We start from the raw sequence: 27567 nt of genomic DNA on the forward strand, positions 1-27567 counted from the left end.
CTGCAGTGAAAATAAGCTGAGGCTGGAGGTAGTTAGATGACACATGGCCCTGGTCGGCGGTGTGCCTTCCCTCTCTTCCCTTTTCATGTAAATGGATATAAAGCTGAACAAACACCCCGTAGCCAATTAGACCAGGCAGTATTTATACAGAGGGGGATGATTACTGTGAATAATGAATGGGTAAACCCTCACATTTAGCATTGAAGAGGGGAAAAGTGTTGCATGAACTTTATAAGAACTTGGCATTTTCCCTTTTGTGGTGAAGAGTAGGTTTTTTTCACCCTGAATTTCAGTATAGTTAGTACCTGACTAGGTATCCCCTTCCCCTAAATGTAAGTGTGTGTCTATCAGTGTATTCCATATTGTATTTCTGTCCTGCTGATATGGTTCATCTCCCCACAGGAGCTTTTTGTGTGCATTTTATCATTTATACCCGCTATGTTTCTCCCTACAGCACCCATGTGACTCTGGAGGGTCTAAAGAGGAGAGGTTTCCTACAGAACCTGGAGAAACTGCACTCCAAGAGCTCCGCCATGAGACCCCAGAGCTCTTTGCTACAGCTCACACCAGTCATGAACGTATAGAAACCATAGGCCCCCAGATGCATCTCAGAGGGAGGGACAATGAGCTCCCTGACACAGCTCCGTGTGAGGGTCCATGAGCTTCCTGACGCAGCTCTGTGTGAGGGTCCATGAGTCCCCTGATGCAGCTCCGTCTGATCCGCCATCAGGAAGCGTGGGAAGTAAGAATGTGCTATCAGATATGGGGTTCACAGCCTATCTTCATGGACTTCCAGCATGTTTGTTTCACTGCTGTCATAAACTTGCTGTGAACACCTAGCTTTTCCTCATTGTCTATGCTGGTTAGCTATCCAGTCCTCCCGGGATAGTGTATAAGAGCAACTTATGGATGCTCAACCCAGACCTACCCCAGTGGATGTCCTTGTATATTTTATTCTTCCCCTTTCTGTATATAACATTTAACAGGAATATCCTGAGAGACATATTTGGCTAGTGAATCTGCTGCAATGAATGCATGATCAATCAATAGGTGGTGTGGATGTAGGATGTAGTACTGGGAGTTTGCATGGTCCTTCCACTAGGCCTGAAATTTAATTTTCATACCTTTCCTTGTAGCCATGTGTAACACAAATAAATATTTATGTACCACACAAGCCACCACCTCACTAAAAGTTGTTGACACTTAAGAAAATAAGTAGTACCTTTCGCTTCTCCATGGAACCCTTGTCACTCTTCCTCCACCAGCACCTAGGGCTTAGCTTTTCAGCTCCATCTGCCAGGCTCATTTGTATTTAATAGTAGTGCCTACCTACCCTTTGCCCTGCAATGACTTTGCCTTTCATAGGATTTCCTCTTGTAAGTAAACAAGTTCATTGAAGTCGCTCAGTAACAGCCGATACAAACCAGAACCTGGCAGACAGAGGTGATAAGCTAAGTCCTGGGTGTAGGTGGAGGCTCCAGGGACAAGGTGTACATGGAGAGAAATCCCAGCCACAACATGGCTCTGGGAGAGCTCGGGTTAGGAATTGAGGTGGTTTAGTGTTGGGTGATGACGTGTGTTTAACTTGTATTTATTTTTATAAAAAAATTAGGTCATTATTAAAGTGGGACTTTTACAACTAGAAGGGACGGCTATAATTTTTGTTGGGAATGTGAGGTAAGCAAACCTTAGACAAGGCTGCCCCCAATTGGACGCAGTAACAAAATAAATGGAAGCATGTTTGAAAACTCAAATGAGCCAATGGGCTGATGGTTACAGTAGTCTATGGGGGAGGCAAAAGCATCGTCACCAACATAAATTTGAGAATTTCCGAGTTAGGTGGAAAGAAGTTTTCAAATTACATGGATTAATGAATATTAAACTTCTACATTGGTCCTGCCCACAGTTGTATTTTTAGGGAAACTGAGTTAACATGTAACAAGAAGCATGCGGGTGTCATTACCAGACTTCAAAATAACAAATCAGACAAAAGAAACCATTGATGCAATGTTGACAGTCAACTTTTATTTATCCATATATGTAGCAGTCAGAAATGTGGGGAGAGGTGGAGCTGGGTGGGACCTCTACAGTTATCAGAGCCATATAGGGATCAAAAACATTCTCACTTCCTTAATTCAACCTTGAAGAAAATCTACATTGAATGCCAATCAACAAAGACAGGAGAGAAAATTAAATGACAATGAAGATGTACCAGTGTGCAAACACAATGTACATAGAAGCCCAAAAATAATAAAGTAATGACATCAACTTAAAATGCTGGGTGTAAGTTAAGAATAAAGGAGTTGCCAAACCATAAGTTGTGGTGTTTGTTTTATGACAGCTCGGCATACATTTCTACAGCATGCAGTAAGGCACCTATCTAACACAAGGAATAGGCCTATGCTACCGTTATTCAAAAAGGGGTAAAAAGAATAAAGGCTGCTCAAAATAAAAATTACTTCCCATATTTTTTTTTTTTTTTTTAAACAGTATAATAGCTATTCTTCCCTTTCAAAATGACCCAAACGGTATTAAAAAAAAAAAAAAGTTAAAATTTATACACAGAACAGTAAATAAAAAGGCGTAATCCCATGGAATTTGGAAAACCTGGAAGTTCAAAGTCAAGAGTGGTGTCACTAAAAGCAACCTATAGTCGTCTAGATAACTAAAAGCAACCTATAGTCGTCTAGATAGGTAGTAAACACAACCTATTATTACACTGTCCAATTTGGGTACTTCTACTCCCGAAATCAACTATAATTCTATACACTGCTAATTGAATGAGTAAAGAAATAACTCTTGAACATCAGAGTCCATCGTCTATCTAATAATGATGTTACATTTGGTGCTGAAAGAACTGGATAGGGAATCAATTAAAAACAGACGCAAGTCAACTTCAGATAATGCTACCAGATAGTTTATTTTTTTTAACGGTGATTTTGTCCATTTCTCCTTTTCGTGACTGTCAATTGCATCCCAAAATACAGAGGCTTGAGGCAGTATTGCTCTCCACACTTTAGCTGTACAGTACAGACCACATCACTGGGTACATACCCATCCACATGGAGCTGCATCTCACTGGATGGAAACCCAGATATGACAGTATGTACATACGAGAGCAGTAGCAACATTTCCTGGTAGCTCTGTAACAAAAACAATTAATGAAAAGGAATCTGGAGAAGGGAGGTGAGAGTATGTGGATGTTACTATAAAAAAAATACATCTAATTTCTGGAACAAAACTGCACAGTAGTCACCTATACAGATATATAAAAAAGGATAAACCAACAATTATTTACATAGGATCTGTCTCCCGCCATTAGTTTACAGTTGGTAAGATGGGTTAAAAAAATGCACATTTGAAAAATTGCTAATTTATGCCATCAAGACAGTATGACTTGATCGCACGTTGCATCAGTAGCCAAGAGTGGGAGATTGACCTCAACGAGGGTTAGATTGGAAAAGCACTCCATATAGTAGGGGGAGAATTATGCACGAGTGGAATAACTACAAGTGTTTCTCTCCGTTAGTCAGGTAACATTTATCTAGATGATCAAATAATTTGTCTTTTCTTTAAAAGCAATCAAAAAGAGGGGGTTCTGGAGCAAAGAATCACAATCACAAAGGAGAAACACAGGCTCATTCAAAATGTCTATCACACAATTTATTCAAAACTAACTGATCTGAAAGTACTAGGAACTTGTCAAGCAACCCAACTTCAACAGCTCGTCTGTAAAGGGTTATTATAAGTTCAGGCTAGAACTTTTATTTCGCTCCTTTTGAAAAGGATATTTTGGTTGTGTCATCGTCCATCTGTATCGACTGCTCCACACAGAGACAAATTAAACTCTGCCCCTGACCACTACACTGTTACTGGGAGAGCTGGCCGGGTTTTATTGGCTGTAGTCCTTGTTGTCTGGAGCTCGGGACCGATTGGTAGAACAGAAACATCACAGGGGTGGGTGTCGGTCAGGGCTGTGTGTGAGTGAAAGACAGAGTAGGTGTGTGTAGGGATCTCACTGGTCGATGTGGATTCTATGATGCCTGGAGAGAGAAGATGAATGGTTGAAGCCTTTTCCACACTGGGAGCACCTGTATGGCTTCTCGCTGGCCAGGATACGCTGTTTGAGGATGGTGGTGTGGGGGAATCCCTTCGTCGAGGGAACGGCGCTGTACTGTTGCTGCACCACTACCTGTTGCTGCTTCTGCTCCTGGTGAACACGCTGGTGCCTGGACAGGGAAGAGGAGTGGTTGAACCTCTTCCCACAGTGGCCGCAGGTGTAGCTCTTCCCCTCCGAGTGGACTCTTTGGTGGCGGGACAGGGAGGAGGAATGATTGAAGCTCTTGTCGCAGTGGTTGCAGGTGTACGGTTTGTCTCCCACGCCTCCCCCCTGGTGCATCCTTGACTGCTGCTTCATAGTGGACCCGTAGGAGAAGGCCTTGCCCTGGGGAGGAGAGGAGTAGATGCGTGCTTCCAGGTGGACCTTGTGGTGCCGGGAGAGCGAGGAGGAGTGGTTGAAGCTCTTGTCGCACTGGGCGCAGGAGTAGGGTTTCCCACCCGAGTGGACCAGTTGGTGCTTCTTAAGGTGGCGCTTGCGGACAAAGCTCTTCCTGCACTGGTTGCACTTGTAGGGCTTCTCCCCAGAGTGGATGCGCTGGTGCTCCCGCAGGGTTGCGGCTGCGGCAAAGCACTTCCCGCACTGTGTGCAGCGGTGAGGCTTGTCCCCTGCGTGGGTTTTCTGGTGCTGCTTCAGGCTAGAGGCCGTGGTGAAGCCCTTTCCGCACTGGGAACATGTGAAGGGCTTCTCCCTGGCGTGGAGCTCCTGGTGCTTCTTGAGGTGGCGCCGGCGGATGAAGCTCTTCCTGCACTGGGTACACTTGTACGGCTTATCCTCCGAGTGCATCTTCATGTGCTCCCGCAGGGTGATGGCTGCCGCGAAGCTCTTGCCACATTCCGAGCAACGGTGGGGCTTCTCCGGGCTGTGGATCATCTGGTGAGACTTTAGGTTGAAAGCATCGATCACCCCCTTTCCCACCATCTCCACGCCTGTGGTGGCATACGCTTTCTCTTTCATGTGGATCTTCATGTGCTGCTTGAGGCTCGACTCCACAGCGAAGCTATCGCCACAGTGCACGCAGATGTAAGGGTTGGTGGCCTTGTGGATCTCAAAGTGCTGGTGCAGGTCGGCCATGCTGCCGAAGATCTCTCCGCACTCGTTGCACTGCAGGCCGTGGGCCTCGTGGATAACCACACCATTCTCGGACTCCACCGTCAGCTCGCCGCCCACGTGGTCCGACTCCACCTTAACCACATGTTCAGTCTCTGTTTTTAGCAGCACCTCTCCCAGCAGTGCCTCCCCTTTGCCCTCGCCCCCCATGGTGAAGCACTGGATCTCCCCATGGTGGTCCGGCTTGGTCACGTAGTCGTGGTCAGTTTCTGTGACGATGGCGTCCACACAGGCCACGGCAGTGAGCCCTTGGATCTTGGCCAGGTCTGCCCCGTGGATCTCCAGCTCCAGGCCACGTTTCTCCTCCGTCATGATCTCCGTCTCGGCCGCATAATGCAGGTCAACCTGGCTGTGGGCAATGACACACTCCGACCCCAGCGTGTCAAGGCCGGGTGTGTCACACTCAGTCTCTGAATCAGCCATGAGAACACACTCCAGCCCGACGACCTCCGTTTTAGAGCCGGACGGGAAGCTTAGAGGGACTTGGGGTAGGAAGAGATCCACTTAGTATGGCTAGCACAACAGGGTTGGTGGTAGTAGTGCTTAGATTCTCAGTCAGTCAGAGACCTGTCAGGTGGAAGCAATATAAGATACAAATTAAGTGATGTGACATTGAGCTATCATTTACATCTCAACTAAGTGTTTCCATGCTAATGAAGTGAACAGTAGTACTGTAGAACAGTTTCAATGCTGATACTAAAGCAGAGAGCTGCTGGTGTGGTGTAACAGTAATAGATTATAGGTATTTATCCTGGCAGAAAAAGGGGTGAAAAAAGTAGGCAGAACGCTGTTCAGTTTGTGCATTACAAATCAAGAAAACATCTGAAACTTTATACGGAGCCATAGCTTCTGCACTGACACACTTGTTATTAGCCAGATAACTAGCCAGCCAAGACCCCCAGCTAGCAATAATTTAAGGCTAACTAGCCAAGTGACAGGAGTACCAGTGTCAACAATACACAGAACAAAAAGACAAAATACTTGTATTAATTCTGCAGAGGCAAATGGTGTTTCCCGTAATCTAACAAAGGGCAAACATCGCACGAATTTAGAAATTATTTGAAACAGTTGAAATACATATTAATAATTCGTTAGCTGGCTATAAATTGCTATCTAGCGGGCTAAATGTTATTTAGCACCAAAGTTATGCGCAAGAGCTGAGGCTACCTGGCTATCTAGGCAGATGCAGAATGGGTAATATGCAATTACTGACTAACCGATATAAAAGATGGACGAGGGTTTCACAGAAGCCTTACGTTGACTAAACATTTGAAATGGCATGAAAATAGTCTAAACACACTCTTTAACCAGGTAGACCAACATAACATTAACCACCTTGGCCAACATAACATTGACCACCTTGGCTACATAGCCAACATTAGCCCGCTAGTTAGCTGGCTAGGGGAGGTGAAAACAACTTGACGATACAGCATTGTTAGCGGCTAATGTTTGTCGAGTTAGCGCGCTAACTAGCTTTGTAGCTGATAACTAGCTGGCTAGTTAGTTAGCCGCATGGCTGATCAACAAATCAAGCGTTTCCCCCTCATATGTGCAACAAACCTTACATTCACCAAAGTCATTTTTACACGGTTACGAATACAATAACGAATGCGGAAACTCTGACACAACTTGTGCGCAGTTTTAACAGGCCATCTTGTCTATGCCACACCACCACTTTCCAGCTAGCCAGGAAACATAAGATGGCTGCCGCTACGCTAGCTTCCGCCCTTCAAAGCGCATTTCAGAACTACGAGGGGGTTTCCAAAAGTATTACAAAATCTATTTTTAAGTAACGGTAGGAAGAGCCACAAAAAAGGCAGAAAATACATTTGTATACAACCCAAATATATAAACACCGAGGCGCAGATGGGGTAGTTTTTCGCCATAATCCGATAAATCAGCCTGAAACAAAGATGGCTAACATTATCCGGGCGAGGAGTATTCGCCTCGCTAAAAAGCCCGGGAAAGGCGACCCCATCTTATATAACAAATGCATAACAAAGCACGGCTCAAATGCCTTCGAAATCATAAAATACACACAAGACGAATGCTTTATAATCTCAGTTAATTCAATTTACCAATGTATTGCAAGATTGAGAACGTTCGAGCACCAAGCTACCCAAATATCCTCGACATGCGACAGCATTCCACTCAATATGGCCTAGCCTCGCGAGCTACTGCGCTAGCGTACTTTGCTAGCAGGCTACCTAGCCTAGATATCAAGCTAACTAGCTGGCTATATTCCTAGCCAGCAAGCACATACGGGGCCCGAGGTCCATTTTCTTGGGACCGTCACTGGGTGAAAATGAGTCACAGAAGTAAAATAACATTTGATAGTGTCAGAACTTAGGAATATATAACTTAACTAGATATCTGAATAAAAAATAAACGTGTACACAATTATCAACTAATCCTATAGCCTGTTTATTGGCAACCTAAACAGTCAAAATAGACAGCTGTTTGGGATATTAATTAGTATAGGTCCGCAGGGTACCCACCTCTTTGTCTTCGGGGTATGATGAAACAAAAAGTTTAAGGACTCTGCACAACCGATTTCTCCTGGATGCTTGCTTGCGACTGTCTGCAATGTCTTCCTCTCTCGCTTTCTGTAGAGCTTGCGCCACTGATCTTCTGGCGCCAACAACGCATTGTAGCTTGTCACTGGCACATGCAATCAAGACTGCCCTCTATAGCCCCGGAGTAATACATCGATTCAGGCCACCGAGGTTTAGGCCGACCGTTCAAAGTCGCCTTCACTACCATCCTCTCTTCTATCCCCCCTATTCTCTCTCTCTCTCTCTCTCTCTCTCTCTCTCTCTCTCTCTCTCTTTCTCTTTCTCTCTCTCTCTCTCTCTCTCTCTCTCTCTCTCTCTCTCTCTCTCTCTCTCTCTCTCTCTCTCTCTCTCTCTCTCTCTCTCTCTCTCTCTCTCTCTCTCTCTCAATTCAATTCAAGGGCTTTATTGGCATGGGAAACATGTGTTAACATTGCCAAAGCATGTGAGGTAGACAACATACAGAGTGAATATATAAAGTGAAAAACAACAAAAATTAACAGTAAACATTACACATACAGAAGTTTCAAAACAATAAAGACCTTACAAATGTCATATTATATATATACAGTGTTTTAACAATGTACAAATGGTTATAGGCCATGTCTGCCTACGGCGGCCTTTCTCAATAGCAAGGCTATGCTCACTGAGTCTGTACATAGTCAAAGCTTTCCTTAATTTTGGGTCAGTCACAGTGGTCAGGTATTCTGCCGCTGTGTACTCTCTGTGTAGGGCCAAATAGCATTCTAGTTTGCTCTGTTTTTTTGTTAATTCTTTCCAATGTGTCAAGTAATTATCTTTTTGTTTTCTCATGATTTGGTTGGGTCTAATTGTGCTGTTGTCCTGGGGCTCTGTAGGGTGTGTTTGTGTTTGTGAACAGAGCCCCAGGACCAGCTTGCTTAGGGGACTCTTCTCCAGGTTCATCTCTCTGTAGGTGATGGCTTTGTTATGGAAGGTTTGGGAATCGCTTCCTTTTAGGTGGTTGTAGAATTTAACGGCTCTTTTCTGGATTTTGATAATTAGTGGGTATCGGCCTAATTCTGCTCTGCATGCATTATTTGGTGTTCTACGTTGTACACAGAGGATATTTTTGCAGAATTCTGCGTGCAGAGTCTCAATTTGGTGTTTGTCCCATTTTGTGAAGTCTTGGTTGGTGAGCGGACCCCAGACCTCACAACCATAAAGGGCAATGGGCTCTATGACTGATTCAAGTATTTTTAGCCAAATCCTAATTGGTATGTTGAAATTTATGTTCCTTTTGATGGCATAGAATGCCCTTCTTGCCTTGTCTCTCAGATCGTTCACAGCTTTGTGGAAGTTACCTGTGGCGCTGATGTTTAGGCCAAGGTATGTATAGTTTTTTGTGTGCTCTAGGGCAACAGTGTCTAGATGGAATTTGTGTTTGTGGTCCTGGTGACTGGACCTTTTTTGGAACACCATTATTTTGGTCTTACTGAGATTTACTGTCAGGGCCCAGGTCTGACAGAATCTGTGCATAAGATCTAGGTGCTGCTGTAGGCCCTCCTTGGTTGGTGACAGAAGCACCAGATCATCAGCAAACAGCAGACATTTGACTTCAGATTCTAGCAGGGGGAGGCCGGGTGCTGCAGACTTTTCTAGTGCCCGCGCCAATTCGTTGATATATATGTTGAAGAGGGTGGGGCTTAAGCTGCATCCCTGTCTAACCCCACGACCCTGTATGAAGAAATGTGTGTGTTTTTTGTCAATTTTAACCGCACACTTGTTGTTTGTGTACATGGATTTTATAATGTCGTATGTTTTACCCCCAACACCACTTTCCATCAGTTTGTATAGCAGACCCTCATGCCAAATTGAGTCGAAGGCTTTTTTTAAATGAACAAAGCATGAGAAGACTTTGCCTTTGTTTTGGTTTGTTTGGTTGTCAATTAGGGTGTACAGGGTGAATACATGGTCTGTTGTACGGTAATTTGGTAAAAAGCCAATTTGACATTTGCTCAGTACATTGTTTTCATTGAGGAAATGTACGAGTCTGCTGTTAATGATAATGCAGAGGATTTTCCCAAGGTTACTGTTGACACATATTCCACGGTAGTTATTGGGGTCAAATTTGTCTCCACTTTTGTGGATTGGGGTTATCAGTCCTTGGTTCCAAATATTGGGGAAGATTCCAGAGCTAAGTATGATGTTAAAGAGTTTTAGTATAGCCAATTGGAATTTGTTGTCTGTATATTTGATCATTTCATTGAGGATACCATCAACACCACAGGCCTTTTTGGGTTGGAGGGTTTTTATTTTGTCCTGTAACTCATTCAATGTAATTGGAGAATCCAGTGGGTTCTGGTAGTCTTTAATAGTTGATTCTAAGATCTGTATTTGATCATGTATATGTTTTTGCTCTTTATTCTTTGTTATAGAGCCAAAAAGATTGGAGAAGTGGTTTACCCATACATCTCCATTTTGGATAGATATTTCTTCGTGTTGTTGTTTGTTTAGTGTTTTCCAATTTTCCCAGAAGTGGTTAGAGTCTATGGATTCTTCAATTGCATTGAGCTGATTTCTGACATGCTGTTCCTTCTTTTTCCGTAGTGTATTTCTGTATTGTTTTAGTGATTCACCATAGTGAAGGCGTAGACTCAGGTTTTCCGGGTCTCTATGTTTTTGGTTGGACAGGTTTCTCAATTTCTTTCTTAGATTTTTGCATTCTTCATCAAACCATTTGTCATTATTGTTAACTTTCTTCGGTTTTCTATTTGAGATTTTTAGATTTGATAGGGAAGCTGAGAGGTCAAATATACTGTTAAGATTTTCTACTGCCAAGTTTACACCTTCACTATTACAGTGGAACGTTTTACCCAGGAAATTGTCTAAAAGGGATTGAATTTGTTGTTGCCTAATTGTTTTTTGGTAGGTTTCCAAACTGCATTCCTTCCATCTATAGCATTTCTTAATGTTACTCAGTTCCTTTGGCTTTGATGCCTCATGATTGAGTATTGCTCTGTTTAAGTAGACTGTGATTTTGCTGTGGTCTGATAGGGGTGTCAGTGGGCTGACTGTGAACGCTCTGAGAGACTCTGGGTTGAGGTCAGTGATAAAGTAGTCTACAGTACTACTGCCAAGAGATGAGCTATAGGTGTATCTACCATAGGAGTCCCCTCGAAGCCTACCGTTGACTATGTACATACCCAGCGTGCGACAGAGCTGCAGGAGTTGTGACCCGTTTTTGTTGGTTATGTTGTCATAGTTGTGCCTAGTGGGGCATAGGTGGGAGGGAATGCTGTCACCTCCAGGCAGGTGTTTGTCCCCCTGTGTGCTGAGGGTGTCAGGTTCTTGTCCGGTTCTGGCATTTAGGTCGCCACAGACTAGTACATGTCCCTGGGCCTGGAAATGATTGATTTCCCCCTCCAGGATGGAGAAGCTGTCTTCATTCAAATATGGGGATTCTAGTGGGGGGATATAGGTAGCACACAGGAGGACATTTTTCTCTGTTAGGATAATTTCCTTTTGAATTTCTAGCCAAATGTAGAATGTTCCTGTTTTGATTCATTTAATGGAGTGAGTTAGGTCTGCTCTATACCAAATTAGCATACCCCCTGAGTCCCTTCCCTGTTTCACACCTGGTAGTTTGGTGGATGGGACTACCAGCTCTCTGTAACCTAGAGGGCAACCAGTGGGTCCGTCTCCTCTATACCAGGTTTCTTGCAGGATGACAATGTCTGTATTACCGATTTCTTTGGTGAAGTCTGGGTTTCTGCTCTTTAGGCCAAAGGCAGATGACCTCAGGCCTTGGATATTCCAGGATGATATAGTGAAGGCTTTTTGTTCCATAGAGTGTCCAATGTTGTTGGTCGTGGTTTGGCCTCAGGCCAGTAAGTGTGAGCAGAGCCTGCTGAGCATCTGGTACATGCCATTGGCTTGGGCGAGTGGGGGTTGGGACTGTTTGCCCGCTCACTACCTGGGCGTATGTGTGGCTTCCATGTTGAGGCCCTCTTTGCGGGGGTGGGGTGCATGGGGTGGGCAGGAGTGGCATAGGTCTGATCTGAGGGGGCCTAAATGGGGTGTGGGCATGGTTGACGTGGGGGGGGTGTTGATTGGTTGGGGTGAGGGTGTGGATGTGTCTGGGTGTACTGTGGTCTGGATGTAATTCCTCTTGGCGTGGGTCCTCTATGTGTAGGTCCAGGGGGGGGTCCTGCAGGTCTGGGAGGGTGTCTCGCTGGTCTGGGTGGGGTGTCTATTGATCTGTTGCTCCTGTGTGAAGTGTTGGGGATACGTTTGAGAGCGATGTCCTTTAGAGTCCGGGCAAAGGTGGGCACTGCTGCCTTGTAGAGGTGGACCTGGTCATAGAGGCTGTTCAAGTCCAGGGTGGAGTGGTGGGCCAGGAAAACATTTGGTTTTGAGGCACAGTCACGGGAAATACTTGCGTTTACCCGCTGTATTGTGGCAGGGTGGAAGTCTTTTCGTGGTAGCAGGGTGGAGATAATTACACAAGAATGTTACACAACCTCCAGGGCATTGATGCAGTAACGGCCCTATCTACTCTTGACTTTTTGATTAGACCACTCGCAGAACAGCTACCCTCCTTTGTAAAGGACACCAGCAGTATGATCTCTATCATTGAATCTCTTGATCCTCTCCCTGAGAATACCTTGTTAGTTACTTTTGATGTTGAGTCATTATACACTAATATTCCACACGAGGGCGGTATTGAAGCTATGGAACATTTTCTTCTGCAACGTGACCCTAATGAACTACCTTCCAGTGCATGCATTGTAACATTGGCTGAAATAGTACTCACGCATAACTATTTCATGTTTCTAAATGATTTCTTTATTCAGACTAAAGGGACTGCTATGGGATCTCCCATGGCTCCTAACTATGCTAATTTGTATGTGGGTTACATGGAGAAACAGTCTATTTTCAATCCTCTCAAATGTTTTCTTGCCTCACATCATTATTTGGAAACGGTATATTGATGATATTTTTGTTATATGGAGGGGTGATTCAAAACAGCTCCAGGCGTTCCATGCTTTTCTTAACTCCTGTTCTACGCATCTGAGATTTACTATGCAATCTGATACACGTCAAATCAGTTTTCTTGATCTTCTGATCTTGTGTGAAGATAATGTTCTATACACTGATCTTTACAGGAAACCTACTGATCGTAACAGTTTGTTGAGGGCTGATAGTTGTCACCCACTTCCCTCAAAAAATAGTTTGCCCTACAGCCAATTCTGTCAAATCAAAAGAATTTGCAAAAAACAGTCCGATTTTGACAGAAATATGGCTGAGACGCAAAGAAAGTTCAAGGAGAGGGGCTACAAGAATGATCAGATTAATATTGCCATTGAGAAAATTCAAAACAAAACGAGACATGACCTTTTTCAAGGTCAGTTTCGCAAAAAGAGCATTCTTGCGTTCTAACTACCCGCTATTCAAAGTGCTCTGAACAAATTAAGGGAATTGTTCACAAACATTGGCACATCCTAAAATCCGATGATAGTCTCGGTAATGTGTTTTCGGACCTTCCCTTGGTCGTATTCTCGCTGGTCGTATTCTCGCGGGGCAGAAATCTCAGAGACCAATTGGTAAACTCTGATTTACCACCCCAAGATATTCCTGAACAACGTCTATTTGCTGTGGCTGTGCTCAATGCAATGGCACTTATAAATGTAGATCCTTCAAACACCCACAAACAGGGAAATCGATCCCAATAAAAGGTGTTATTACGTGCTCCACTAAGGCAGTTATTTATCTTATAACTTGTCCTTGTGGTAAAAATTATGTAGGTAAAACAAAGCGCGAATTAAAAGTACGTATCTCAGAGCATCGTAGCACCATTAGGTGTAAAAACTTTACTTATCCAGTTGCGGCCCACTTCTTGGAGGCAGGCCACTCGATTTCGTCTCTGCGTTATATTGTCATCGAACATGTCACCCTCCCTAGGAGAGGGGGTGACCTTGATAATTTATTGTTAAAACGAGAGGCTGCCTGGATCTTTAATCTAAAGACCCTTGCGCCCTTCGGTCTCAACGTAGACTTTGATCTGAAGCCATTCTTGTGATTATTGTGACTTTGCCATTGTAATTGTGTGTAAACTTGTATAGTCAAATTAATCTATGATCGTATGCTATCCATTTGTTTGTATGCTGTTCTTTGTATGACATTTTAATATTTGATTATTAACCAATGATATTAGGCCACTCCTGGCCATGATTACAGACACCTGTGTCTTTTGACACTATATAAACGAGTCATCCCGCAGTGTTTGTGATTATACCCTGATGAAGACAGCTTGGCTGTCGAAACGTTGGTATTACATTTTTGCATCTGAGCTTCAAGAGTGTGCGGCTCTCTTTGGGGGTGGCCACCTCTCTAGTGGGTTGTTCTCTGTCACACGCCGTCCCCCTCAACCTCTCCTCCGTCCCCCTCACCCTCTCCTCCATCCCCCTCAACCTCTCCTCCACCAGCAGTCTGATCCTCTCCTATAATGCTCTGTTCTTCTCCTGATTCTGCTCTTTCTCCTGTTGAAGTTGTCTCACCACAGTCCAAAGTGCAGATATGTCTCTGTCCACCTCCAGCTCTCCGGGTCTGGTTAAGGGGGTGTTGTTGTGCTGGACTGTTGTCTGGGTCTGTGCTGACTGAAGTGTAATCACCTGCTGTTCCAGCTCCACCTGTCTTACCTCCAGCTGGGTGAATTTGTCCTTCATTTCAATGAGGGAGTGGTAATCTGTGCTGGGAGGTTGACTCTCTGCTGGGTGTTGCTCGTCTGTGGGGTTACATAATGAAGAGGTCTGGTCCGCTCGGGGTGGGGGTATCTTTATCAAGGGAGAGCTTCTCCTGCTGGGCTAATTCTTTGATTAGGTGAAAGTCCAGCTGAAACTGTTTGGGGTTACCCTGTACCATTACTGTTCCGGACTTATAGATATTTATATTACCTGACTCAGAGTCCTCGTTATCAAGTATTCTGAGTTTCCACCCCTCGTTAACCCCCCCTCTCTTAACAAAGGGGTAGTGTGCTAATATAGCACTGTGCCATGCCAGGGGATGGTTTGTGTGGAAGATAAGGTTGCTGATGTTCCCATTTTTGTAATAGTCAGCAAAAAGTGTCTCTTGATTTTCCATAAGGAGCTTCATTTTGTAATCTTTTCTTGCCTTATCATTCTTTACATGCACAGGGTACTGTATTTGAATTACCTCTGAACAGCGGGAGGGAGCTTCTAAGGCCTCTCCATTTGGTTGGGGTAGACTGTGTGACTCTCCTGCCATTGTTGGGCTAATGGGCTTTGACACCTCTCACTTGACACGTCAGTGCTAGTTGAAGCTGTATCAAGCTTGGCAGAATTATGTTAGAATTCAGTCCTTATAAAGTAATGTTGTGTATTTTACTTCTTGGCTTTTGGAAATAAAATATAGTTTCAGACTAAACATTACTCACTCAGTTTCAGGTTGGAAGGTGTTTTCAGGTTTCTGTTGTTTTCCAGAGAATTTGCTGTATAGGGTAATAAATCCTTGGTAGTTGTGAGCCTTCCAGGTGATTCCGTAAATCCATCCAAAATCAGGTTTTAAGTTTTGATTTGAAGTAGGGGTTATGTTGTAGAGGGTAGAATCCAGTATGTGTTCCTGACAAAAAATCCAAGTTTATCTAACTCCTAATCTATCTTTTTTAAAGAAAATGCTGAAAAATGCAGGAGCCCATCTGATCCTGACCTCTGCTCAGTCTCTCTCTCTCTCTCGCTCTCGCTCTCGCTCTCAATTCAAAGGGTTTTATTGGCATGGGAAACATATGTTTACATTGTCAAAGCAAGTGAAATACATAATAAACAAAAGTTAAATAAACAATCAGTAAACAGTGAACATTACACTCACAAAAGTTGTCACGTCATGTTATGGCTATGTACAGTGTTGTAGTGATGTGCAAATATACTGAACAAAAATATAAATGCAACATGCAAACATTTCAAATGGTTTACTGAGTTACAGTTCACATAAGGAAATCAGTCAATTGAAATACATTCATTTTGCCCTAGTCTATGGATTTCACATGACTGGGAATACAGATATATGCAGATATGCATCTGTTGGTCAGAGATACCTTAAAAAAAGGTAGGGGCCTGGATCAGAAAACCAGTCTATATCTATTGTGCCCACCATTTGCCTCATGCAATGTGACTCATCTTCTTCACATATAGTTGATCAGGCTGTTGATTGTGGCCTGTGGAATGTTGTCTCTCTCCTCTTCAATGGCTGTGCGAAGTTGCTGGATATTGGCGGGAATTGGAACACGCTGTCGTACACGTCGATCCAGAGCATCCCAAACATTCTTAACGGGTGACATGCCTGGTGACAATGCAGGCCATGGAAGAACTGGGACATTCCAGAAATTCTGTTCATATCCTTGCGACATGGGGCTGTGCATTACCATGCTGAAACATGAGGTGATGGCTGCAGATGAATGGCATGAAAATGGGCCTCAGTATCTCGTCAAGGTATCTCTGTGCATTCAAATTGCCATCGATAAAATAAAATTGTATTCGTTGTCTGTAGCTTAAGTCTGCCCATACCATAACCCCACTGCCATCATGGGGCACTCTATTCACAACGATGACATCAGCAAATCACTCGCCCACATACACGTGGTCTGCAGTTGTAAGGTCGGTTGGACATACTGCCAAATTCTGTAAAACAACGTTGGAGGTGGCTTATGGTAGAGAAATTAACATTAAATTCCCTGGCAACAGCACTTGTGGACATTCCTGTAGTCAGCAATAGCCAATAGCTCCCTCAAAACTTGAGACATATATTTTTTTATTTCACCTTTATTTAACCAGGTAGGCTAGTTGAGAACAAGTTCTCATTTGCAACTGCGACATGGCCAAGATAAAGCAAAGCAGTTCGACACATACAACAACACAGAGTTACACATGGGATAAACAAACATACAATCAATAATACAGTAGGAAAATCTATGTACAGCATGTGCAAATAAGAGAGGTAAGGCAATAAATAGGCCATGGTGGCAAAGTAATCACAATATAGCAATTAAACACTGGAATGGTAGGATGTGCAGAGGATGAACGTGCAAGTTGAGATACTGGGGTGCAAAGGAGCAAGATAAATAAATAAATACAGTATGGGGATGAGGTAGATTGGATGGACTATTTACAGATGACCTTTGTACAGGTGCAGTGATCTGTGAGCTGCTCTGACAGCTGGTTCTTAAAGCTAATGAGAGAGGTAAGAGTCTCCAGCTTCAGAGATTTTTGCAGTTCGTTCCAGTCATTGGCAGCAGAGAACTGGAAGGAGAGACGGCCAAAGGAAGAATTGGCTTTGGGGGTGACCAGTGAGATATACCTGCTGGAGCGCGTGCTACGGGTGGGTGCTGCTATGTTGACCAGTGAGCTGAGATAAGGTGGGGCTTTACCTAGCAGAGACCTGTAGATGACCTGGAGCCAGTGGGTTTGGCGACGAGTATGAAGCGAGGGCCAGCCAACGAGAGCATACAGGTCGCAGTGGTGGGTAGTACATGAGGCTTTGGTTTGGAGATGCTTAATGTGAGTCTGGAAGGAGAGTTTACAGTCTAACCAGACACCTAGGTATTTATAGTTGTCCACATAATCTAAGTCAGAACCGTCCAGAGTAGTGACGCTGGACTGGCGGGCAGGTACGGTCAGCGATCGGTTGAAGAGCATGCATTTACTTTTACTTGCAGTTGAGAAAAGTTGGAGGCCACACGGGGTGAGTTGTATGGCATTGAAGCTCATCTGGAGGTTAGTTAACACAGTGTCCAATGAAGGGCCAGAGGTATACAGAATGGTGTCGTCTGCATAGAGGTGGATCAAAGAATCACCAGCAGCGAGAGCAGCATCATTAATGTATACAGAGAAGAGAGTTGGCCCAAGAATTGAACCCTGTGGCACCCCGATAGAGACTTCAAGAGGTCCGGATAACAGGCCCTCCGAATTGACATACTGAACTCTATTTGAGAAGTAGTTAGTGAACCAGGCTTTGCAGTCATTTGAGAAACCAAGGATATTGAGTCTGCTGATAAGAATGTTGTGATTGACAGAGTTGAAAGCCTTAACCAGGTTGATGAATACGGCTGCACAGTAATGTCTCTTATCGATGGCGGTTATGATATCGTTTAGGACCTTGAGCGTGGCTGAGGTGCACCCATGACCAGCTCTGAAACCAGATTGCATAGCAGAGAAGGTACGGTGAGATTCGAAATGGTCGGTAATCTGTTTGTTAACTTGGCTTTCAAAGACCTTAGAAAGGCAGGGTAGAATAGATATAGGTCTGTAGCAGTTTGGGTCTAGAGTGTCTCCCCCTTTGAAGAGGGGGATGACCGCAGCAGCTTTCCAATCTATGGGAATCTCAGACGATACGAAAGAGAGGTTGAACAGGCTAGTAATAGGGGTTGCAACAATTTTGGCAGATCATTTTAGAAAGAGAGGGTCCAGATTGTCTAGCCCGGCTGATTTGTAGGGGTCCAGATTTTGCAGCTCCTTCAGAACATCAGCTATCTGGATTTGGGTGAAGGAGAAGTGGGGGAGGTTTGGGCGAGTTGCTGTGGGGAGCGCAGGGCTGTTGACCGGGGTAGGGGTAGCCAGTTGGAAAGCATGGCCAGCCGTAGAAAAATCATTATTGAAATTCTCAATTATTGTGGATGTATCAGTAGTGACAGTGTTTCCTATCCTCAATGCAGCTGGCAGCTGGGAGGAGGTGCTCTTATTCTCCATGGACTTTACAGTGTCACAGAACTTTTATGAGTTTGTACCACAGGATGCAGATTTCCGTTTGAAAAAGCTAGCCTTAGCTTTCCTAACTGACTGTGTATATTGGTCCCTAACTTTCCTGTAAAGTTGTATATCACAGGGGCTATTCGATGCTAATCGATGCTAATGCAGAACGCCACAGGATGTTTTTGTGCTGGTCAAGGACAGACAGGTCTGGAGTGAACCAAGGGCTATATCTATTCCTCGTTCTATTTTTTTTGAATGGAGCATGCTTATTTAAGATGGTGAGGAAGGCACTTTTACAGAATAACCAGGCATCCTCTACTGACGGGATGAGGTCAATGTCATTTCAGGATACCCCGGCCAGGTTGATTAGAAAGGCCTGTTCGCTGAAGTGTTTTAGGGAGCGTTTGACAGTGATGAGGGGTGGTCGTTTGACCATAGACCCGTTACGGATGCAGGCAATGAGGCAGTGATCACTGAGATCTTGGTTGAAAACAGCAGAGGTGTATTTGGAGGGCGAGTTAGTTAGGATGATATCTATGAGGGCCCCCGTGTTTACGGATTTGGGGTTGAACCTGGTAGGTTCATAAATAATTTGTGTGAGATTGAGGGCATCAAGCTTAGATTGTAGGAAGGCCGGGGTGTTAAGCATGTCCCAGTTTAGGTCACCTAGCAGCATGAGCTCTGGAGATAGATGGGGGGCAATCAATTCACATATGGTGTCCAGGGCACAGCTGGGGGCAGAGGGTTGTCTATAGCAAGCAGCAATGGTGAGAGACTTGTTTCTGGAAAGGTGCATTTTTAGAAGTAGAAGCTCCAATTGTTTTGGTACAGACCTGGATAGTAAGATAGAACTCTGCAGGCTATCTCTGCAGTAGATTGCAACACTGCCCCCTTTGGCAGTTCTATCTTGGCGGAAAATGTTATAGTTAGGGATGGAAATTTCAGGGTTTTTGGTGGTTTTCCTAAGCCAGGATTCAGACACGGCTAAGACATCCGGGTTGGCAGAATGTGCTAAAGCAGTGAATAAAGCAAACTTAGGTAGTAGGCTTCTAATGTTAACATGCATGAAACCAAGGCTTCTACGGTTACAGAAGTCAACAAATGAGAGCACCTGGGGAGTAGGATTGGAGCTAGGCACTGCAGGTCCTGGATTAACCTCTACATCACCAAAGGAACAGAGGAAAAGTAGGATAAGGGTATGGCTAAAGGCTGTAAGAACTGGCCGTCTAGCACGTTCGGAACAGAGAATAAAGGGAGCAGGTTTCTGGGCACGATAGCATAGATTCAAGCCATAATGTACAGACTAAGGTATGGTAGGAAGAGAGTACATTGGAGGTAAACCCAGGCATTGAGTAATGAGGAGAGAAATATAGTCTCTAGAGACGTTTAAACCAGGTGATGTCATCGCATATGTGGGAGGTGGAACAACATGGTTGGTTAAGGCATATTGAGCAGGGCTAGAGGCTCTACAGTGAAATAAGAAAGTAATCACTAGCCAGGACAGTAATGGACAAGGCATATTGATATTAGGGAGAGGCATGCGTAGCCAAGTGAACGTTTGGGTCAAGTGAGTGGTTGGGAAGGCTGGGGACACGGCGATTCAGACAGTTAGCAGGCCGGGGCTAGCAAGCTAGCAGTTAGCAGACCGGGGCTAGCAAGCTAGCATAAGGGCTTTAGAGGGACGTCGCGGTGGGGGAAAGTCTGTTTTTGCCTCCTCGTGCGGTGACGTTGATAGACCAGTCATGGAATTAGTAGGGTTCCAAGTAGCAGAGGGTTCCAAGTCCAATTGGCAAAATAGGTATAGTGGTCCAAGAAACTGGCTGATGGATCAGTTAACAGTCCAATATGCTCTAGATAGCTAGCAGCCTGCGGTTAGCAGAATGGGCCTTCAGGGGACGTCGGTCCTGTTGGGATCCTCAGGCAGATTATGCCGGTATTCCAGTCGTGAAGGATCGGCGGGTTTCCATGCCCCGTACCGGCAGTAGAAGGGGTCCGGATATTGTAGCCGAGGAGCCCTAGCCAGGAGATGGGTCTAGCATGGGCTAGCTCCAGGCTAGTTGGTGCTAGCTCTGGGACGGAAACGTTAGCCAGGAGTAGTCAACCAGGGTTAGCTAGCTGCGATGATCCAGATGAAAAGGTTCAGAGTTTGCGGTATGAATCCGGGGATATGGAGAGAAAAATAGGTCCGGTATGCTCTGATTGAAACACGTTGTACGAACTGGCGAGAGCTTTCCAAGCTAAAGGTTAGCTGATGACCGCTAGCAGTTGTTAGCTGACTGATAGCTGGTAGCTAGTAAGCTAGCTAGTTTCAGTTGAGGTATTCCAGTTCGGAGGTATAGAAATACTTTTGGAAAGAGAGGAGGGTATTTTGAAGTTGAGGTTTAGGAAAAATATTAAAAAGAATGCGAAGAATAATATATAAAAATATATATACGAGACAAGACAAAGACATCTGACTGCTACGCCATCTTGGCATTGTGTTGTGGAACTTTTGTTGTCCCCAGCACAAGGTGGACCTTTGTAAGGATACTGCTGTTTAATCAGCTTTTTGATATGCCACACCTGTCAGCAATGTTCCCTCAAATTTTGGGGGGCACTGAGCAAATTTCAGGTCTGCTGAGCGCAAACTTGAACATAGTTAAAATTCTGTGCGACTTCCAGCACGTGTTAACTGTGAACACCAACGCTGTAACCACTTTAAGTTACAGGTTTAACAGTGGCCATGTAGGCTACTGTGGCTATTTTATTTTAATGTAGGCCTACCAGAGTGGCCTACCATCAAAGACAAGACAATGCATCCCATTATATTTTTACATGGAAGTAGCTGTTCTATCTTTCAGCCTACAATAGCAGCCAAAACATGCAGGGCTTGACATTGACCTGTTTATTAATTTGTCATTCAGACAAGGAGGTGACTGAAAATGTTGTATTGTTTGATGCAAGAAAGCACTTTACAAAATAAAATGCATACCATTATTACAGAGAATCAGACAAATTATGCTACCCTCTGCCTATTGGCTACTTAGCCTAGTCTGTAACAAAATACAACACTGCCCCTTTAAGACAAACAAACAACTCTTTACCTGACTTGCTTGTCAAAGATGTGTAGAAATGTACACGTTTTTTTGCTCTTGTAGGAAGCAATCACTCACCTATTGCTGTCTACAAATAATCTATAACTGTGCTAATAACTCACCAACTAGCAAAGGATATGAACAAAATGTGCACGTGTGGCTACAGGCAGCTCTTGCTTTGATCTCAAAACAAGCGCATCTACTCACAACCACTCATGAAGTAAACACAGTTCAGTTCAAAGTAAATGGCACAGATCCATAAATGTCAATGGTCTATTTCAAATCAAATCAAACTTTATTTGTCACATGCGCCGTATACAACAAGTGTAGACTTTACCGTGAAATGCTTGCTTACAAGCCCTTAACCAACAGTGCAGTTCAAGAAGAAGAAAATATTTACCAAGTGGGCTAAAATAAAAAGTAATAATAAAACGTAACACAATAAGAATAACATAACGAGGCTATATACAAGGGGCACTGGCACTGAGTCAGTGTGCAGGGGTACAGGCTAGATGAGGTAATCTGTACATGCAGGTGGGGGGCTATGCATGTGCAAGTGACTATGCATGTGGGTTCTTCAAAGGGTTTTCCTATAGGGACAGCCAAAGAACCCTCTTAGGTTCTAGATTGCACCTGTTTTTCTAAGAGTGTAGTTTCGTGTTCAACTTGTATTCGGTTGCATGCTTTCATTCGTGCAATCAAAACATCCCTTCATTCTGAAATTGTTCATCTGTTCACTGCTGTCTCCGAGTGTTTGTGTGTATTGCTTAAATCAAAATGACATGACTGTGTAACGTGATAACCAAAGACATTGTTTGTGTCCTAAATCTGCCTTGCTACTTACCTACTGTGCACTCGTTGTACTTCTACATACTATTTAGAACATAATGTTTAGTAAAAACGAATGCAACAAATATCTGCATAACAGTCCCATGCTAATGAAAACGCATTATCTAATGCACAATTAGCCTACGTTGATTCACGGCCCACCATTTGTTCATTTTGGTACAGCTTGTCACTTCAGCTGATTATCAGCTAATGTCAAACAAGGTCATGTCTAGATGGAATACAGCTTTTGTCAAAGTTGACATCGAAAGCTGTTGTTTATTTATGCGTTTTGGCTAACCCTAACCCTTTTCTTAGCCTTAACCTATTATCTTAACCTGCTAAGTTCATTCTCAAAATCCACTGCGTAAGTTCTTCTAACCCTGTTTTGAAAAGTCAATTAAATGCCGTATAGTCATGCTAAAAAGCTGACAACAGAGATGCTAATTCTGAGAATAATGTCAGCTCATCAACAGGAACCAGTTTATGGTTGTGTTTTTGAGATGTCCCTCCATTTCAGGTAAGTGTTCTTCTTCAGGTATTTGTGGAGCCCAAACACTTTGGTCCTCTCCTCCTCCACGTCCTCCAGTATAATGATACTCCAACACCAGCCAGGACTGAGCCACCTCAAACTCAAAGCGACACCACGCACTGTCAATGAAGTGGAGCAAAACCACCGAGATTACCTTGCGGCAACCGATGATGCCCTCGTCTATGATGTTGGAGGAGGTGGACTTGCCCACTTCAAAGTCCTGCTCATGGAGGCACAGCTGAATGGGAGGGCCTCCTTTCTCAAGGTTCTCCACCAGTTCCTCCATCACCCAGGCCTCGTCCTTGCTGGAGTAGATCACAAAGACATCGTAAAGACAATCCTACTGGTGGGAGATCTTGTAGCCTCTCAGCAAAAGGCAGCAGTAACACAGGTAGAACTGGAACTTGAAGGTCAAGACTGACAATGTAAGAATAAAAATGACAACAAAGATGGGCACTAAAAGTTTAACTCTCAAGATGTGCGTGCAGTATTCAACATCGAAGTCAAACACTTTAGTGGTCTGTGTTGATTCTGATAATGGTTTACACAAAACATTTGTTTTTATTTTTATAGTTAATTTCACTGAAATGGCATTTTGTCCCCCCATGTGATAAAAAGCGAGGCAATGGTCGAATAGGCTGTTTGGAGTGTTTATCCGACTGGATAAAAAATAAAATAATAATAATAATTAGGTCCCCCCCACTTCTAAAACCAGAGTTGCGCCCCTGGGTTCATCCATATAATAAAGTATATTTGTGAGCAGGAGAAATCCACAATTCTGGCAATCAGATTTTTGCCTAAATCTATCCATTTTAGTGAAGCAAAGCTAGGATTGGATAGAAAATGCACAGATATCAATTTATTTCCACTAAGAATCAACTCTCGTAACGTATTCAGATTAACAAAAGAGTTCCAGAGCAACTTCTCAATACCGCAAGATGAAATATCTAACGTTTCCAGAGAGGTTATTTGAGATATTCCTGAGTAATTTGTCACCAGATAGTTTGAGCATACTCAGATTCCTGTCATTGAAAGAACAACTGGTTTGTGACAGTGATTCCTGTATCGAAAATTTCCAGATACTTGTGATGACACCATGTTAAAAAGGTCATCAGCACCAGTGAGCTTGCTATTGTGGAAATCCAACCCTTCAAGGGATTCAAGTCCAGAAAATTGTGAAATATTCAAGCGGATCTCTGCATTGGAACTGATGTTGAGGTGGTGAAGTTGAAGTATGCTGAGTCTACAATAAAGCTTTTATAACATAACCTACCTCTGTGCATTGTCCTTGCTGCATGCAAGAAGAGAAAAACTGTCCAAAATGGGTATCAACCACATCATTTTGTATCTGTGAATATTACAAAACAGACACATTCATTCAGCTCTGGCACTGGTCCTACCACATAGATGCCCCGTTCTCATGCATCAGGGGATGTGGTGACAATGTGGAGACAGGGGAACACAAACTTAAATAGCTTTGTCCTTTTAGAAAATGAGAAACAGCATGGGTCGGCAGGGTAGCCTAGTGAATAGAGCGTTGGACTAGCTACCGGAAGGTTGCAAGTTCAAACCCCCGAGCTGACAAGGTACAAATCTGTCGTTCTGCCCCTGAACAGACAGTTAACCCACTGGTTCCCACTGGTTCCTAGGCCGTCATTGAAAATAAGAATTTGTTCTTAACTGACTTGCCTAGTTAAATGACGGTAAAAAAAAACATGAACAATGGCCATTTAGGTCATAATCATCCATAGATGAACAATACATGTGAGATGCAGAGCCACTTCTCAAATAGATAGTGATGGTGTAGTATCTGGTACTAGCCTATCAACTAACATGTTATTATCAATTACTATGCTTTAGTAAACGACATGGTTTCTGCTCTCCTGTGGATTTTGTTTCTCCTGCGTGCTGTGGAGGGAGACATTTGCACAGAGGTAAAGTATAATTGAAGATAGGTTATTGTTGAATGGTTGATCATTAAAATGTAATATTAGACAACACTGAAAAGGATGGTGATGTTCAACGTTGATGGTGCGACTGGTCAAGTCAACAGATTATGATACATTTAATTAATTACCTATTCCCAGTTTCCCACATGGAAAATATTTAATTTGATAGCTGTATTCATATTTTTGTCCCTGGAATTTTATTAGTTTACAAATTACAATATAAATAGTTCAAAATCCTAAAGGTTATTGATACTGTTAAACCACTGCATTATACTGTATTTATGACTATGTGTCTTAAAATGTAATTTTTATCAGGTGATCCGAAACAGGCACTACTCATGTGAAGGGAGAAACCACAGCTACATACCAGCCCTTCCTCCCCTCACAGAAACTCTGGATATCAGTTTTAACTACCTGACATCTTTACAGCACAGTATTTTCCCTCTATTATTGGATTTGCAAGTCCTTGATCTCACAAGGTATTTGGAATTATATTTTTGTCAACTATTGGAAAAATCATATCGGTTTTACATGTTAGTGCGTACATAGTACATACAGTGCATTTGGAAAGTATTCAGACCCCTTGACTTTTTCAAAATGTTGTTACATTACAGCCTTATTTAAAAATTGATTAAATCATTGTTTTCCCCTCATCAATCTACTGTAAAGGGGTGCGTAATTGGTGGCTGTCACGATCGTCGTAGTGAGGAGACCAAAGCGCAGCGTGGTGTGAATACATACGTTTAATGAATGACGAAAAAACACGAAGTACACTAAACAAACAAACAAACAAACAAACAAACAAGACCGCTATCGAAACTGAGTGTTAACATGCAACATCACATAGCCAATAACCCACGAAAATACCCAAAGAAGATGACTGCCTAAATATGGTTCCCAATTAGAGACAGCGATAAACAGCTGCCTCTAATTGAAAACCAATCTAGGCAACCATAGACATACATAAACACCTAGATGGTAAACAACCCCATAAACCTACAAAACCCCTAGACAGTACAGAAACACATACATCACCCATGTCACACCCTGACCTAACCAAAATATATAAAGAAAACAAAGAATACTCAGGTCAGGGCGTGATAGTGGCAGGGAAGTCAGACGCAGGAGAGCAGAACTAGGTAGTAGTCGGAGCAGTTTAATCCAAAACCCAACGGCATACAAATACAACAGAATATGGGTACAAAAACCTGACGTGCACAAATAAACATGTGCACAAGCACTTACAACAAACAATTCCACACAAAGACATGGGGGAACAGAGGGTTAAATACGCAACAATTAATGAGGGAAATGGAAACCAGGTGTGTAGGAAAACAAAACAAATGGAAAATGAAAAGTGGATCGACGATGGCTAGAAGACCGATGACACCGACCGCTGAACACAGCCTGAACAAGGAGAGGAAATGACTTCGGTGGAGGTCATGACAGTACGCGCGGCGACACCGGCCTCAGGGACGACCCGGAGGGCGAGGTGCAAGGCGATCCGGACGGAGACGGTGGAACTCCTGCAGCATTGAAGGGTCCAACACATCCTCCACCGGAACCCAGCATCTCTCCTCTCAGACCTTACCCCTCCCAGTCCATGAGGTACTGAAGGCCCCTCGCCCAACGCCTCGAATCCAGTATGGATCGAACGGAGTACGCAGGGGGCCCCTCGATGTCCAGAGGGGGCAGAGGAACCTCCCGCACCTCAGACTCCTGGAGCGGACCAGCCACCACCGGCCTGAGGAGAGACACATGGAACGAGGGGTTAATACGGTAATCGGGGGGAAGCTGTAACCTGTAACTCGCCTCGTTCACTCTCCTCAGGACTTTAAATGGCCCCACAAACCGCGGACCCAGCTTCCGGCAGGGCAGGTTTCGGGACGAGAGCCAGACCAGGTCCCCCAGTGCAAACACCGGGGCCTCACTACGGTGACGGTCTGCCACAAAAGTGAAGAAGTGGACAGACCTTTGCCAGGCTGTGGATTCAGTCAAGGTGGGTTCTTAAAAATCCAAGACAAAAAAAAGACAAGACTTCCAGAAATATGAGTCACTTTAACCCGTTTTTTATTCAAATAACAGTGTCCATTTACATTTGTGCCCTGTCTCCTGTGACAGCAAACACTCATTTGGAGGAAATAATGCCGCCATTATTGGCAGGATGGATGAAACTGGCATTGAAACCAGTGTGTCAGATATGTTCTGTGTATCTGCAGAACAGGTTAGGTGAATACCATCCAATAGTTCAATCGAGCACAGGCTTAACTGATTGAACAACAAAGACGGAATGCAATATGACATTTTATTAAACCGTTTGGGGAATGACCTCGTCTGATGATGCCCAGATGTGATGGCAGGTAGCCCTGCTGGCATCAGGGCTGCTGGCATCAAAACCCCCACATTGTTGGTCTCATTCAGTAGTTTTTACCTGATGAAGTAGAATCCTGTAGTATAATTATTTTAAAAGTACCATTCATATTCCTAAAACATACGTTGAAAATGATAACGTTACTGTTGCTGCTTCCTGTTGTCGTAGCTTTTTGCTTTATGGCCGAGTGTCAAAAGACTGGTTTTATATGCACAAATTCATAATCAATATGCTGAAATAAATTACGATATTTTGAAGACCAATAAATAAAAGATACTCCCTACACACACGTCACACTTGTGTTCAGATTATTTGT

The 27567-nt window shown here is 43.8% G+C and overlaps 2 protein-coding genes and 1 pseudogene across 2 annotated transcripts in view; 1 reads left to right on the forward strand and 2 right to left on the reverse strand.

The window, feature by feature from the left end:
• The window catches only part of LOC139413308 (storkhead-box protein 1-like), a 47298-nt gene extending 44981 nt beyond the window's left edge, over window positions 1-2317 (forward strand). Inside the window, exon 4 of the mRNA XM_071160524.1 lies at window positions 455-2317. Coding sequence (XP_071016625.1) covers window positions 455-584 — 130 coding nt within the window. The 3' untranslated portion in view covers window positions 585-2317. The remainder of the gene's footprint in view (window positions 1-454) is intronic.
• On the reverse strand, window positions 2006-7860 carry LOC139413316 (zinc finger protein 135-like). The gene is made up of 2 exons (XM_071160537.1): window positions 7726-7860; window positions 2006-5794 (listed from the first exon to the last, which is right to left on the reverse strand). Exon 2 carries the CDS (start codon window positions 5648-5650, stop codon window positions 4016-4018), a length of 1635 nt encoding a protein of 544 aa, XP_071016638.1. The 5' UTR covers window positions 5651-5794; window positions 7726-7860; the 3' UTR covers window positions 2006-4015.
• Window positions 7861-22883: 15023 nt separating this feature from the next.
• On the reverse strand, window positions 22884-27360 carry LOC139409293 (toll-like receptor 4; annotated as a pseudogene).
• Window positions 27361-27567: the final 207 nt, after the last annotated feature.

Source organism: Oncorhynchus clarkii, chromosome 1, assembly GCF_045791955.1.
Source record: "Oncorhynchus clarkii lewisi isolate Uvic-CL-2024 chromosome 1, UVic_Ocla_1.0, whole genome shotgun sequence".
NCBI lineage: Eukaryota > Metazoa > Chordata > Actinopteri > Salmoniformes > Salmonidae > Oncorhynchus > Oncorhynchus clarkii.